Genomic DNA, 16,916 nt, shown 5'->3' with positions numbered 1-16,916 from the left:
AGCATTTAAAACTAAGAATAATGCTTTCTTCTCTTTCTAACCAGGGCTTCAAACCAGTTCACTCCAGTTTGCCCTCCTGCTGAGATTTGCATTTCTACCCTAGATATACAGAGTCTACATTCAGTAAGATCCCCAGGGGATTCTTACGTATACATGTTGTTGTTGTTGTTGTTGTGTGCCATCAAGTCGGACTGACTCACAGCGACCCTGCCTTGGGTTTCTGAGGCGGTATCACTACAGAAGTAGATTGCATATATAAGATTATTAAAATTTAATAATGACTGTTAAAATGTAGATTCTGATTCAATATCTGGAATAGAAATGTAAATCCTCAGCGGGGGGTTGAGCCGGAATGAACCTAGTTTGAAGTCCCATTTCTAACTAGTGTGCAAATGGCAACGTTCCTGTCACACTATCTACAGTTTGAGCTTCTGACCACTAGGGGCTGATATAACTCCTCTAAAACTGCTCATCATTGGTCTCCAAGATGGCTGAATTAAACTGTTGACAAACTCTAAAGTCTAAAACCATCTTTCCCAATACTGAAGGCCCTGACTTTTAGATGAGAGGGAAATGTCAGCTTTGGATTCAAAGGCAACGAGCAAGAGTGAACTGGAGACAGAGCAGACCAACAGCATGTGAGAACCAGAGGGACATTAACAAGTCCTATCCCAGTCGTTTACCACTGCATCAGAGTCACCCAGGGCGCTCACCTGTCTAGTCCCCACTCCACTCCTCCTGAATCAGAATCCCCAGGGGTAGCACCTGGGCACTTGTATGATTACAAAGCTCCAAGGTTGAACATCAAGTGCAGCCAAGGTCAACAACTGTGCTAGCCCAACACTCATTACAGAGAGAGGAAACAGGTTCAAAGAGGGCAGGTACCTTGACCAAGTACCCCCCATGCCACAAGTCTCCAGTTCTCCACCTAGTGGTCCATTGAGGGGGGCCGTCCCCTTCCAGTGCACCAGGGCATCACATATACCCTCTCTCCACTTACGATTTGGTTTCTTACAGTCTTCTTGAATGATACGGTGGATCTCTCTGTGCAGTTCTTTGTCCTCTCTGGTTACCTAAATAGGAAAAACAGTTCAGAGAGAAAGTGTTCTTAAGTAACAGACACTGTGCCATCCAGACTCCCAAATTAGTATTTAGGATCACTTTTAAAGATTTCATGACACTCATTATCCTTCCCACATCAAACATGCACTTTTCAATACTTGGCACATTGTCCATTCATTCTATCCCTAAGCAGCTCACCACTCTATAGCTGGCTCAGGGGCTTACCCTCAGAGGAGCTCATTCACTGCAGCTCTGAGGTAAGGAAAACTGGAATTCTGTACTTTTAAGTAACAACTGTCTTCTTCAACATTCATCTAAATTTTCTTATTTGTTTAGAGAGATTTTTGAGGGAGGAAAACGACCAGAATCTTGAAAAGAAAGAAAAAAGGTAAGGAAAAGCTAGCCAGAGAGTAAACAGCCTATCTGTTGAAACACTTTCTTTTCTCAAAGGCAACAAAACCTAGCTCCTTTCTCAACCAGCTGAGGAAAGAGGGATGTGGCAACTGAATGGATTTCACCTTCACATTCAGTGGTAAACCTAATGTGGTGGTTAAGTTTGTGTCAACTTGGCTGGGCCTGGGGGAGTGGCTGGGCAGCTGGTGGTAGTTATTCCCCATGATGACACTGGCAATCAACTCCATGGTGGGATCTACTACAAGCAGCTGAGTAGCTGCCTTTGGGATGTGGTCTGCTTCTTGTATTTAAGGAGAAGCCTTGGGAATGGTCTCTAGCCTGTGGCACTCTTGGACCCTGCATGTAGCCATGTCGTTGCTCAGCAGCCTGCTATGCTCTGCCGACCTTGGGACTTACAATGGACTTAAATTAATGGCCTGCTGTGTGGTTTGGTAACATGGGGAACTGTGCCTTTTGACTTGTCAACCTTGAGGATTCTCAGCTTTAGCAGCCAGCAGCTGTCTGAGTGAAGAAACGCCTCTAGCTCCAGTGGGCCAGGAGCAGGAGGCAGAGTTGGACCCCAAGGTTGAGGGGCTTTCACCCAGTCCCTAGAGCCTGGCACTTGAACTTGGACTTAAAGCCTCCAAATTGTAAGAAGAAACTCCTGTTTGTTAAGGCCATCCCATTTGTGGTATATTTCTTGTCAGAGCAGCACTAGGTAACCAGAACACCTAATAACAAAAAAGAAAATCAAAAAAGAGAAAGGAAGGGAGAGAGGGAGGGAGGAAGGAAGGAAGAAGCATGCAAACAAACACAGCTCTTAGTTTCTACAGAAGACAGCTTAGGAATTCTCCTCTGACCAGCCCTACAGAATGGGGATGTTGGTAATGCCTGCCTTCTCTCTCCTTTCAAGGTTCTTGTGCAGATTAAATCCAGTACCCTGTGTGAGTGCTGCTAGAAGCTGGAAAGCATTAAACAAACAGAAATACTGACATTGTAGGATAACAATTTCCCTGAGGCAGGGCCTCAGGAGAAAGGAAACCTACAAGGCCAACGAATGAGCTAGAAGGGGAAGAGTGAGCTCAGAAAAGGGGCTGGTGATGCTGGGGAAGTGAATTTTTATGGCTCCATCACCCCATCCCAGCTCATGATGATTCACAGGAGGAAGTGCCCCGGCCCTGCCACACCTTGGCCCTGGCATGCTGCCTGCAGCCCTGCTGTTCCTCAGGAAGAGCTCCCCTCCACAGACCAGGAGGGAGGCCGTCCAGGAGCTGCAGGGAGTGTGTGTCCCAATGGTAGGCTGCCCATCCCAGTGGCAGGCTGCCCGCGGGAGCTTCTGCACCCTCACAGGAGGCAACCTGTGCTTACCAGGCCTACCCCACCCTGGACGGAGAGGAGCTGCACTCACTCCTTACCCAGACTGGAATACCCTTCTCAAATGTATTCAAATAGTGTTTAAACATACATAATTTTTAAAAGAAATCTCTAAACTAGGGAATCATTCAGGCAAACCTGCACGAGGAAAATGTCCTGTGAAGGTAGGCCTCTCTCGGGCATCACCCCTAAATGCTGATCTGTCTCCAAGGAGAATCCCCCTTAAACACCATTGCCATCAGTAGTAACGGGGAGGTCTGTTTCAGCCTGGTTCCTCTGACAATACAGGTATGGAGTGAGACAGCAGTGTGCTTGGGCTTTTAGTGGGAGGTGAAGAGCCCTGGTGGTGCGCTGGTTAAGAGCTTGACTGTTAACCAAAAAGTCAGCAACTGGACCCGCCAGCCCCTTAGTGGGAGAAAGATGGGGCAGTCTGCTCCTGCGAGGACTTACGGTCTCGGAAACCCTCCAGGGCAGTTCTACTCTATCCTACAGGATCGCTATGCGCTGGAATCGACTCCCCAGAAAAGGGTTTGGATTTTGGTTCTGTTAGTGACAGGTGAGGAGTCCCTGGGTGGGGCAGATGACTAATGCATTCACTGCGAACTGAAAGGCTGGGGGTTCGAGTCTACCCAGAGAAGCCTTGAAGAAATGCCTGGTGAGGTACTTCCAAAAAAACCAGCCATCGACAACCCTGTGGAGCACAGTTCCACTCTGGCACTCGCGGGGTTGCTGTGGGTTAGAATCAACTCACCAACCGCTGGTTCAGTGAGAAGTGTGACTTTTCAACTCTGTACTACAAGGTAAATAAGCATTCATATTCCTGGTGGGAATGTCAACTAGAGCAGCCTTTTGGGAGGCCAATCAGGCTATGTCTACCAAAAGCTTAAATGTCTATACCCTTTGACCCAGCAATTCCCCTTTTTTCTTACAGAAACACTTACATAAGCTCACAAAGATACAGGAGGAGCTCTGGTAGCATAGTGCCTAAGGCACTTGACTGCTAACCAGAAGGCTGGCGGTTCAAACTCACCAGCCACTCCTCGGAAGGAAGATGGGGCAATCTACTTCTGTAGTGATACTGACTCGGAAACCCAAGGAGGGGTCGCTACGAGTCGGGTCCTACTCGATGGCACATAACAGCAACAACAACACAAAGATACAGAGCCAGAACAGCCAAGTCACGGTATTTGTGACGGCAGAAAGCTGGAAAACCACCTCAACGTCTATCAAGGAAGGAACGGTTAAAAACTGATGGTAAATATTGGTAATACAGAACACCTGGTGGGTGTTCGTTTGTTTGTTTTAAAAGGAGGTATATTTGTTAAGTACCAGCATGTAGAGATGCCCATGATGGAACATTTGGTACTAAAAAAATTGCTGAGCATTATTTAGAGCCGTGGTTCTCTGCTCTCCCAGGGGCATCTGTCAATGTCTGGAGGCATTTTTTGTTTTCACAACTGGGAGGTGCTTGTAGCATCTAGGAGGTAAAGGTCAGGGTGTTGCTAAACATCCTACAATGCACAGGGCCGCCCCTACAACAAGATCATCAGGTTCAAAATGCCAACAGCCCCTGAGGTTGAGGAATTCTGCTGTAGAGCAAAAACACCACTGGAGCACGTATTTGTCCGTGTGCATCTGTATATAAACGCACAGATAAATGATTAGAAGGATACACCATCACAAGTGGTATTTAAGGGAGACAAGGGTAGCTTTCGCTTGTTATTTTATATACCTCCTTAATGATTGTTTTTTTAAAAACAGTTGTTGTTGTTGTTGTTAGGTGCCGTCGAATCGGCCCCGACTCATAGCGACCCCTCCTTGGGTTTCCGAGGCAGTATCACTACAGAAGTAGGATTGCCCAACCTTCCTTCCGGGGAGTAGCTGGTGGGTTTGAACCGCCAGTCTTCTGGTTAGCAGTCAAGTGCTTTAGCCACTATACCACCAGAGCTCCTTTAAAACAGTAGGTATTTAAAAATGATATACTTAATTGGAGCTATAAAGAAAAAAAGTTGCAGGTCCTTACATAGTATAGATTATCAAAACCACCTTCTTTCTGGAAAACGAGTCCCTTTTCCTGAAGCAGCTGTATAGCGTTCTTAAATATACCATGGATTGCCTTAGAAGTGGTGTCATTCTTAAAATCCACCTGTTGGAAGAGGAAAAAACAAAACCGCATAGGAGGAAGTAAGGCAAACAGTCCCACTTTACAGAACCTGAAAGCAACTCCCTGCACCAACTGGTTTGGGAATTTGCCTGAAAGGCTTTTTCATCTGCTGAGTCAAAAAGCAGTTCGCTCCGGCGGAAGCATGTTTGGCAACTGTTCCACAACGTAAGGTGGGATTTTCTTGTTTAATTCTATGATGTAGAGTGTAAAACCGAAAAGCTACTCTTGTTGGTGTACAATCTTTTATTTCATTTTAAATACAAACCCAAATATTGAGATTCTTGGTGGTTCAATGGTAGAATCCTTCCCTTCCACGTGGAAGACCTGGGCTCAGTTCCTGGCCGACAGTCTCCATGGTCTGCCAGTGGGGGCCTGTGTGTCACTATGACGCTGAATAGGTTTCCCTAGAACTTGTAGACTAAGGCAGACCAAGAAGAAAGGCCTAGGGGTCTACTTCCGAAATGGCCAATGAAAACCTTACGGATCACAATGGTCTGCTCTGTAACTGATGACGGGGACAGTGTAGGACTGGGCAGCATTTTGTTGTGTTGTGCATGGGGCTGCCATGAGGTGGGGCTGGTTCAAGTGCGGCTAACCACCACCACAGCAAACACTGTGTATCTAGTATCTCCTATCTTCACTGAAACTGGGGCCATATTCAATCTCTTCCTAAGGACTTCAAAGAATTTTACACACTTTAAAATAATCTGAGAGTCTAGTGTACAGTGTCAAATCTCAGTTTAAATGGAGGATTAAAAAAAAGAGCTGTAAAGAAACTTGTCCAAGGTGGGTCCCTGAGGCTGATGGTAGAAAGAAGTTCTGCAGCAAAGCAAAGACCACCACTCAGAGGGAGCCTCTATTGAGATCGGTTCTCTATCTCCCAACCTTCAGTGTTTCTTCTCTAAAAGACAGGTCTGCTAAAGAGATATCAGGTTATCCTATTCTATATCCCCAACAGGGTCTTCACTGGACATATGAAGGAAACTAGGATGTTGTCTGTGTCCTGCACAGTTAACTCAACTGTGTGCCTCTTGATCAGGCACTTTGTATTTCATCTCAATCATCTCCTTTCGGTCACCTCCTCCAGGCACATAGAGGGCAACCAACAAAGATTTGTGAAATGAATGGAAATAAATACCCCACTGGAAATACTACATCTTTCTGAGTATTTTCAGTTCATTCCCAAAACAAAGAAAATGGTAACAAAACTATGGTCCTATCAGATGCAAATCTATTTTTAATGTGAAAGAAATTTGTCAGGATGTCATGAAGAATAGAACTCCACAGAAATGTGACAAAGTGTCCAAAAAAGTATTTGAAGACAAAGTCCTCTCTGTCAGGAAAGGTAATTAAGGCTGTCTGGGGAAGCACCCATAGATGCCGAACAAGAGTGTGGGTGAGACGTGCTGATGACATTTTCTCAAAGGGGAGGAAGAGGAAAGAACCTCTCCCTAAAACAGTCTCAAGTATCGGCAATTCTATCCCCAAATAAACCCTCTTTTTGAAGAAGAGGTCTCCCAAACAGGCAGTTTATTAATCTAATAGATCCTGGTGATGTTGTATAAACAAGTTTCCTGGGCTGAAGATGACAGTCTAACACTCTTAATTAAATTACTTGTCGACTTTTTTCCTTAACAGAACAAGTTGGAGAACACGATTGGTAAAGAAGGAGGACCTAAAAGTTGGCAGACATTCCAGGTTATGACAGCAGCCAATTTCTGTAAGGAGAATAAGGCTGAGAGATATTTGACAACTCCCACAGGCAGAAAAGCTATGTGGGTGTGTTTAGAATAAACACCTCATCTAGTCATCTTCAGCCACACAGCTTTTGGTTCAAGGGGGCTAAGGGCAAAGTTGTTTTTCATTTTACACACGAGTGCTCTTACTTAGGGGAAGCACAGTCAACCCAGCACAGACCCCTCAGCAAACCTTTCTAATGATTCTGCTTAACTTAGTCATTCCAAGAAGAGTTGCCGTCTTAACTCAATTTAACGTTAGGATCCTAAGGGTTAGGTTAGTACAGTTCTGAGAAAGAAACTGGAAATTAAGCAGCAGTGACTGTTACACGGTCATGGTTGCTAGCTGCCCTGGAGCTGGCCCCCACTCACAGCAGCCCCGTGCCCAACAGAACATGCCACCCTGTCCTGCTCCAGCCCATGAGCAGCTGCAGACTGGGCCACGGTGACCCCTAAGGTTTTCCCCGGCTGGCACTGAGACGTGGATCACCAGGCCTTTCCTCCTAGTCCGTCTCAGGCTGGGAGCTCTGCTGAACCCTGCTCAGCATCACAGCCACACAGCAGCCTCCTCTGACAGCAGGCATGTGCACGAGGTGCGCTGGCTGGGAACCAAACCCAGGGCTCTGGTACGGGAAGCGAGAGCTCTACCACTGAGCCACCAACGCCTCACACACAACTATTACTTCATTCAAAACGATCCTCTGTTATTCCCAGACCGTATAGAAAGCCTGCTTCCTCCCCCCAGATTTCAGAAAGACCAAGTAGCAAGATGGGAGTACTCTAAGCCTGAGGGATTAAAAGCACAGTTTGAGCTGTGAGCAGGGAGGGCTCAACAGCTCTCTGTAAATATAAACGATGCGTGAAGCTTCCTTGCCAAAAGCATTTGCCTCAGCTGACCTTGGACATATTTCCCTGGCCAGGTTATGAAGACCAGAGTTTCAAGGGGAAAGTCGCCGATCTCTTCGAAGCAGCAGCTTTTCCTGGACTAAAATGTGATTTGTGTTCTTTGTCTTTTTCTAGGGAGCAATGAATGACAGGCTCATCTGACTCAGGAAACTGCAACTGCTCACAGGTAAAGGCAGCCACAGGCTGAACCTGCCGAGCCTGACCCGGTCTCTCCTCAGCTTAGGTCAGGAACTGGGTGGATCTCTGAAGCGTATATAGTCTTCATTCCCAAACAAACTCAACATCCATTCAGCTGTCACAGAAACAATGGCTTTGCAAGTTCTGCTTATCATATTTCTAGATTTGCTAAGAAAGGCCATGGTGGAAAAAAAAAGAAAAGAAAAGAAAGGGGGTTAACATTTAAGCCTCCTCCTCCCCAACCCCATCTCTAAACTTTTACACTGTCACTATTAGTTTTTGTTATGCTTTCATCTGTATGACAACAGAAAATGCCAAAGGATCTAGGGTTTCACTGTCACTGTAAAGTACCTTTATTGTTCCAGGGCTCCATTACAAAGAATTTAATTTCATGACATTGACCTCCCCAACCAGAACAATGTGAAGGAATAATTCATAACTGATTGAAAAGTAATTTCCAAAGACAAAACAAATACAGTGTCAGATTCATTTCTTTTTAAATACATAATTTCTGCTCTAAACGTTTTTAAAAAGATACCATGCCAAAGCTGCCCGTGAAACATTTTGAATGGAAGAGCCTCTTAGTCCTCAGAGTCCTAAGTATCTACTTAACTGCAGCTATCACAGAAGAAGAGCTGGCTTCACAGAAGAATGTTGTCGCACTAAGCTTTTGTTTCCTTCCAAACATGCCAATGGAGTCATCTCAAGTCCTGGGAGGCCAATTTGGCAGCGAGCCTCCTCTAAATGATTAAATGTGGAGAAGGTCAATCTTGCTGTCATTGGACAGCTGCAGGGCTGCAACTGTTCAGAAGCAACCCCGGGTGAGAATAAAGCACCCAGTCATGACCCGCTGCACTGGGTGTTTCCAGAAACACTACCCCTCATCTCCGTGTATGAAATCCTGGGTCACTGAGCACACAGCCCATTGCCAGTAGCAGGTAATTAAGTGCACTCATGGAACTGAGAAGAGTGATGGTGTCTAGGAGCTTGGAATGGAGATTTAGTATCTTTTCCACCAGAGTCCTAAAGAACTTACGTTACCTAACAAGGGTACACAGAGGAGCCCTGCTGGTAACGGCAAGAGAATGGTAGACATCTACACAGCCCAACAATGATGAGACTGCTTAAATAAATTATGGTACATGTTGACAAAAGATTATTACATAGTGATGAATCTTTACCTATTGCTATGCATGGATCTATAAGATACACTGTTCAGTGAAATGTAGGCACAGATTAGTGTTTAGCATGCTATCATTTGTGTTCAAAAGAGGAGGATCCTGCTTACAGTGTTACATGCACAGACTTTCTACAGAAGGATATTCAAGAGAATAGTAATGGTGCTTCTCTGTCTCTAGGGGAAGAGGAGGGGAAGAAGGACAGGAAGAAAATACACTTTGAACTAGACAGTCTCTAGGACTATTTGAATTTTTTAAAAATTGAGGTAAAAATATATTGCCAATTAAACATATTTTACATGTACAATTCGGGCATGTGATTACATTCATCAAGTTGTGTGCAACTATCACCAGTATCCATTGACAAAATTTCCTTCACCTTTAACAGATACTCAGTGCTTCCTTTTTAGGAATGTGAACTTCTACAAACCATTCATTCCTTCAATCAAGAAATAATTATTGAGACTTGACTTGCTGCCAGTCCTGTTCTAGGTACTGGGTATAGAGCAAAGAGCAAGACAGAGAAGACTTCTGCTCTGACAGAGCTTCAATTCTAGTGGAGGAACAGACAGACCAACTAAGTATCAGTGGCATCATGAGACAGGAAAATGGCATGATAAGTAGTGAAGACTTGAGTGGCTAGTAGAGCAGATGTCAGGGAGAGCAAGTAGTGACATTTAAGCTGAGATTATTCCTGGTGGAAAAAAACAAAGGAGCAAATGAATGACTGCAAGGTATGTTACAACAACAAAAAACCTTACGAATGGTACTGAAAGGGAAGGTCTGAAACCAAAGTTTCAAGTAATTCTTAACCCCGTGCAAATCAATAAAACACATACCAATTTAAGATAACACTAGTTATGAAAAAGAAGGACAGCTGAAAAGAAGCTACAGGTAGTCCCTGGGTTCTGAACATCTGACTTACGTACGAATCAGTTAGGAAACAACCCCCACTAAAGCTTATTGTATTAAAAATTCAAGATATGGACAACGCTTCATAATAAACCAGGCACTACTTTGCGACCAGCATCAAAACATTATCATTATTATGTTATGATGTTAAAGATGTGCGAGTATTTCCTTAATGTTTTTTATGCATAAAAAAGGTGCAGTATTATATATAACAATATGTACGAAGACAAACATTTGACTTAACTGGTGTCAGATACAAACCACACCTAACTCTTATGACTTACATACAAATTTGACTTAAGGGCAGACTTAGCAATGGAACTTGTTTGTAATCCGGGGATTGCCTGTACTTCAAATGTTTTCTTGAAATTTTTTACTTATGAATTTTATTTAATTTTACTTACTGAATACAAGTAGGTGTTTATTTCAATTCCTAAAACAGGATAGATTAACTTTACTCTGAAGAAGAGAAAGCAAGTAATTTAAAATCTTCGTTCAAGTTCAGGAGTATCTTGCTGATTGATAAATTTTAAAGTGATAATCACCTCTTCCTGTCTACTCCCCCCACATTTGGCTCCTGCTGAGATTAAATGCCCATCTTGGTGAATGCGAAGAACTAAGTACTAAGAACCTTAGGCTATTTATTTTTTTATTTTTCCCACCCAAAGATTAAGCCAATGAGGTTACCTTAAGTAAAGAGGGGAAAAGGGCAGGCGCTTCTCATTTCACATTCTTCATGGTCAGTGCCCTTTCCAGAATAGAAACGGCATGGGCCAGAACGACAAGCTCTGATCCCATCCTGTGAGTCTCCATCCCATAGTCACGTCCACCCACACCCATTCACTGCACATGGTCTGCAAAGCAGGAGACTCGAGTCCTCATGTAGGGATGCAGCACTTACTTGGTCCAAGCAGGAGCTGTCAATCACAGGCTGATTGGCAAGGGCCATCAAAGACTCCTCCATTTCTAACTCCTGCGGGTAAAAGGTTTGCACTCTGTTATCCATGAGGAATTCTTTGGTTTTTTCACTCAGCAAGCACGTGAGGCTGGTGAGGTCCAGGGTGCCTGGATTGCTGTTGGGGGAAAGTTGGAAAATCCATACAGAAAACCATCACCTTCGTTCCTCTTCACATGCGTAAAGCAGAAATTTAGCTAGAATGTGCAACAGTATAGTCATGCTTGTTTTTAGAAAAAAGGTAACTCATACAGCAGACATTTTGTGGCTGTTTAAAAGGATGGGGAAGAACTAAGTGAGCTAACAGAGATTCACAATATGTTAAGGAAAAAAAAGTCAAGTTGTAGAAAAGTAGGCAAGGTTTGGACTAATTTTTGTAACAAGTAAATGACAACCCACGAAATACATGGGTGAATAGTTATGCTTGTGTATGCACAGGAGAAAAATGTCTAACAGGATACATGTCCAGCTGTGAACAGTGTAACCTCTGGGAAATGGTACCAAAGGCAGAAGGAAGCAAACTTTACACAAGTCTACGGTTTGTAATTTTCAACATAATTTAAATACATGTAACACATTCACATGTTAAAAAATTAAAGGGTACATAATGAAAAGTCTCCTTTCTACCCTCCCCTCTGTCCTCACCCTTCCAATTCCCACCCCCTAAGTAGCCACTATTACTGGTTCTCTGTATCTCCTCCCAGAGTTTCTTTATGCACATCCTAGCAAGTATGGATATATTCTTACTTCTCTTGGGTTACTGCCACACTAAAGAGACTATACTATACATACTATTTTACACCTTGCCTTTTACATTTAATAACATGTTTAAACTTTTATAATAAACATGCACTTACAATTAAACATGCACCATACTTTTAATAGGAGCTCTGGTGGCCTAGTGCCTAATGCATTTGACTTAACCAGAAGGCTGGTGGTTCAAAACCCCCAGTCACTCCTCAGAAGGAAGACTGGACAATTTACTTCTATAGAGATACCACCTCAGAAACCCAAGGAGGGGTTGCTATGAGTTGAACTGACTCCACAGCAGTGAGTTTGGTTTTTGGTTTTCATACTTGTAATAGGAGCTCCGCTGGTACTGTGGTTAAGGCTTAGGCTGTTAACCAAAAGGTTGGTGGTTTGAACCCACCAGGTACACTCTGTGGCTGAGGCAGTCTGCTTCCATAAAGATTACAGCCTTGGAAACCCTATGGGGGTCACTATGAATTGCAATTGACCCAAAGGGTTTGTGTTTTTTGTTTATACCTATAATGGAGTCCCTGGATGATGCAAACAGTGAACATGCTTGGCTGCAAACTGAAAGGTTGAAGATTAGAGTCTACCCAGAGGCACCTCAGAAGAAAAGCCTGGCAATCTATTTCTAAAATATCAGCCACTGAAAACCCTATGAGCACAATTCTAATCTGACATGTGAGGGTGACCTGAATGAGAATCGACTAGAAGGGCAACTGGTACGTGTGGTATACTCACAATGGAAAAACATTGGCTTTAAATACACCAGGTCATGGACTCCACACAATGGGCTACAAAGTTTCCCATAAGGATGTGAGCAGCCAGCCTGAAGGTTGGGGAGCTAAGCCAAGCAGCTCCAATGGCCCCGGCACCTTGACTTCTAGGTGCTTGGCTCCAGACAGTTTGTCAGGAATAAAGAACACAGAACAAGATCTTTCTTTGGTAGTGGTTTTCACTGTTTTGAGAAGTTATTCCATCAGTTTTTCTCAACTTCTGCACTGTTGAAATTGTGGGGTGGCTAATTCTTCACAGTGGGTGTTTGTCTGTGAATTATAGGATATTTAGCAACATTACTGGTCTCTACCCACCAGATGCCAGTAGCATCCCCAAAGCCATGAAAATAAAATAATAATAATAAAAAGAAAATCTCCAGACATTACCAAATGTCCCGCCAGGGCGAAATCACCCCTAGCTGAGAACCTCTGGGGTACTTTTTGGTAGTTTTTATGATGATGGCGATGATGAATTTGGAACCCTAGAGTTTGGATGCCTTGGTGTAGTTTTCTTCGTGTTTCTTAGGGTTTTGTTGGGTATCTTGCATCTGTGTGTTTAGAGTTTTCATGAAATTTAGAAACATTTCAGCCATTATTTCTTTAAATATTTTTTCTGTGCTCTCACTCCTTCAGGGCCTCCAATTATACATACACTAATTCCCCTCACAATAATCCTATTAATGCTCATACTACTGTTATTTTCACTTCACAGATGAGAAAAGTGAGTAAAGAGATGATTCAGGATTTGAACCCAGGCCGACACCAGCATCTGGCCGCCTACCACTTGGCTTTCCTGCTATAGTCACGTTCTCAGCAATGATAAGCCGTACTTACCTTAGTGCTTCTTCTTTCTCTAGGGTAGGGTTGTGGAAAGGTTGGTCATAGACTTTCCTGTAGATAATGGGCAGCTCAAGCATCCTTGAAATCTGAATGCTCCACACTGGATCGTCCACTTTATCTAACAAGCCACGGGGAAAGGATGACACTAAAATCAGTTCTTCTCTATGCCTAAACTGCAGCTAGGATGACAGGAAATGGGGTGCTTGCTCAGTGAGACCTCTTCCATGCGGAAGCCCAGAATCATTACAGTCTAGATGCACTAAGTGGTTCCTAGTCATCCTGTGAGATGGAATTAGATCCCCTAGGCATCAAAGGCTTTCCCAAGGGTGGCACGGGACCAGGAAAAGAACATCAGCATACTCATCTGTTACTCTAGTGGACAACAGGGATGTCAAACCGAAAACCAGTCACAGCAGTGCAAAGGGCACCACTCAGATGATGTGGGACTTTCATAGTTCTGATTAGCTATTCTTTTGATGTTAATGGACTCAATGGTTTTCAAGAAATAGCCACCATTTTAAAGACTATGAACATTTTACTCTAATGGACAGACACTTGGAACCTCAAACTCTAGGGTTTCAAATTCATTTGGCACCTTCAGAAACTTTACCAGGTTGACCAAAATAAAATTAGGCAACTACATATAGTAAGTCAGTCATTTTCCTTCATATTTAAAACCCTCTCTCTTCAGAATAACATTAAGAAACGCTACATTTCTAAAGAAAGTATGTTATACAATGTAATTTCTGCCATTAAATAGGTAAATTTTGCTTTTTGGACTTTTTGAAGTTTGACTTTTAGCTAAGTAAGAGTTTACTGGACACACATCCAGAATAACAACCAATCTGGCTGACATAGTTTGTGCTTACAGTACGCAGTGGCATGAATTTCTCGCTCTTCTCTGTACGTGCGGACATAGCCTCTGATTCGGATAATGTCCCCAATTTCTATTTTTTTTCTCTGCTCAATGGTTTCCTGCAACTTCTTAAGCTGTAAAGTTAAGCTTGTATCTCTTGCTGCCCTTGGAGCAGTTGTAGCTGTTTGGGCTGGAAGGAAAGAGAGAAATTATAACACAATTCCCAGGAAACATTTGTGAGGTAGTTTTAGAGTATGACCAACACAATACTGGATGAAAGAATATAAAGGAATTTACAGCTTAGTACATATTATCAGAATAGCTTCCAGAAACAAATAATCAAACTGTTCTTTTATATGGTGGCCCCAGCATCACACGCACCCTGATGGCTTCAGTCATTTTGATTTTTAATAGTTTTGTTGTTGTTGTTGTTATGTGCCGTCAAGTCGGACCCGACTCATAGCGACCCCTCCTTGGGTTTTCGAGGCAGTATCATTACGGAAGTAGATTGCCCCATCTTCCTTCCAAGGAGTGGCTGGTGGGTTTGAACCACCAGCCTTCTGGTTAGCAGTCAAGTGCCTTTAGGCACTATGCTACCAGAGCTCCTAATAGTTTAACAGATGCAAAATGTTATGGATTGAAATTATGTCCCCCCAAAATGTTTTGCAATCCTGACCTCTATACCTGTGGATGTAATGTGAATGTGATGAAATATAATGACCTTATATCTAATGTAATATGATGTAATGTAATCACTTTCCAAAATGCAATCTAATGTAATCCAGCAATCAGCTGAGGTCATACCAGTGTAGGGTAGATCCTACACCTAATCACTTCTGAGTTATATAAGGAGCAGCAGAGACACAAAGATATGCATTCACACAGGCAAAGACAGATGCCATGTGGGGATTACTAAGGAACCAAGGAAATAATCAACACAACTGAGACCCTCATTTGGCCTTTTAGTGGCGTAGTGGGAGCTCTGGTAGCATAGTGGTTAAGGCACTTGACTGCTAACCAGAAGGCTGGCGGTTCAAACCCACCAGCCACTCCTCGGAAGGAAGGTGGGACAATCTACTTCTGTAGTGATACTGGCTTGGAAACCCAAGGCGGGGTCGCTATGAGTCAGGTCCGACTTGACGGCACATAACAACAACAACAACAACAAGGTAACTAAGACACATAATAATTCCATAAGGTTTTTATTTTGTATTTAAATTACAAGAGAGGCTATGTATTTTTGTATAAGATGATCAACTCTATTTCTTCTTGTATAAGCTGTTCATCTCTTTTTAACACTTTATGTTAATTTCTTAAAAGTTTTAGAAAAGCTGTATCAGTTTTATTTTTACCTGTTATCCTAACCAATTTTTTTTACTATTTATTTCATTTCATTGCATAGATGTTTGCAAAAATCTTCTAGTCCATATGTCTTGTAACTGATGATAGCTTTCAGTACTTTAACAGCTAGGGATTTATAGAAGCTTAACATGTTTAAGACTGTATCAACTGTCTTCTTTAGGTTATTTTATGTAAGCTGCAAGATAGGGATCAAAGTTCATTCTTTTTTAATACTGTTATCTACTCAAACCAGCAACATCTGTTAAATGCTGATTCACTTCCTACTACTGTATTGTTTCTGGCCTGTCATATGCTACCATCACCACCAGTTGCCATCAAGTCATGATGACCCATGTGTGTCACAGAAGAACTGTGCTTTGTAGTTTTTAATGCCTGACTTTTTGAAAATAATCATCAGTCTTTCTTCCAAAGTGCCTCTGGGTGGACTCGAACCACCAATTTTTCGTGCAGCTGAGCACATTTACCTTTTGCACCACTGCTGTATTTCTAGTTTATCCTATAGTAGGGTTTCTGTAATAGAATGAATACCTCTTTTTGGTCTATTGATCAAATTTTCTGTTTTTTAACCTATTATCAAACTCACTGCTGTCAAGTCAGATCCGACTCATAGTGACCTCTCCTTGGGTTTCTGAGGCGGTATCACTATGAAAATAGATCGTCCAACCTTCCTTCTGAGGAGTGGCTGGTGGGCTTGAACTGCCAGCCTTCTGATTAGCAGTCACATGCCTTAGGCACTATGCCACCAGAGCTCCTATAGTTTTGATAACCATGACTTTGTACTGTACAGAGGCATTAATCTAAACCTGTTTACTATACCAAGGGGAATAGCAACTTATGGAGCCTATAGAACTCTATGTATACAGAAACCAATACCTAAGGATCTGGATACAATCAGCATAAATGCTACTCGGCTTCTCTCAGTCACCACCATGCATTTAAGATCCCTCATATCTTCTCTTAGCATAATTAACTCATTTATTTTTATTGCTGCATAATATCCCATTGTATGCTTGTATCACAAATTATTTATCCACTCACCTATTAAAGGATATCTTGCTTGCTCCCCTAATTTTTGGCATTATGAATAAAGATGCTATATGCATTTGTATGCAGGTTTTTGTATGGACATAACTTTTCAACCCGCTTAGATAAATACGTAGGGGTATGACTGCTAGGTCGTACACTAAGCCTATGTATAACTTTTTTTAAAAACTGCCAGACTGTCTTCCAAAGTGCCTATAACATTTTGCATTTCCACCAGCAATGAGTGAGTTTCCATTATTTTACATTCTCACCAGTATTTGGTGTTGCCAGTGTTTTGGATATTAGCCATTCTAATATACGTCCAGTGGTGTCTTGTCATTTTTTTAATTTGCATTTCCTAAATAACATATAGGAGCTCTGGTAGCATAGTGGCTAAAGCACTTGACTGCTAACCAGAAGGCTGGCGGTTCAAACCCACCAGCCACTCCTCG

The 16,916-nt window shown here is 42.8% G+C and overlaps 1 protein-coding gene across 1 annotated transcript in view; it reads right to left on the bottom strand.

The window, feature by feature from the left end:
- STN1 (STN1 subunit of CST complex) overlaps positions 1–16,916 on the bottom strand; it is a 63,723-nt gene that overhangs the window by 27,525 nt on the left and 19,282 nt on the right. Inside the window, exons 4-8 of the mRNA XM_042780835.1 lie at positions 14,093–14,269; positions 13,218–13,341; positions 10,804–10,975; positions 4,853–4,975; positions 1,001–1,073 (exon numbers count right to left, since the gene is read on the bottom strand). Of these exons, the coding sequence (XP_042636769.1) occupies positions 1,001–1,073; positions 4,853–4,975; positions 10,804–10,975; positions 13,218–13,341; positions 14,093–14,269 (669 nt within the window). The remainder of the gene's footprint in view (positions 1–1,000; positions 1,074–4,852; positions 4,976–10,803; positions 10,976–13,217; positions 13,342–14,092; positions 14,270–16,916) is intronic.

The sequence above is a fragment of the Orycteropus afer genome, unplaced genomic scaffold, assembly GCF_000298275.1.
Source record: "Orycteropus afer afer isolate SDZICR_OR568_19922 unplaced genomic scaffold, OryAfe1.0 scaffold00064, whole genome shotgun sequence".
Taxonomy (NCBI): domain Eukaryota; kingdom Metazoa; phylum Chordata; class Mammalia; order Tubulidentata; family Orycteropodidae; genus Orycteropus; species Orycteropus afer.
The sequence above is the reverse complement of the archived record's forward strand: the minus strand, read 5'-3'. Positions and strand labels throughout refer to the sequence as shown.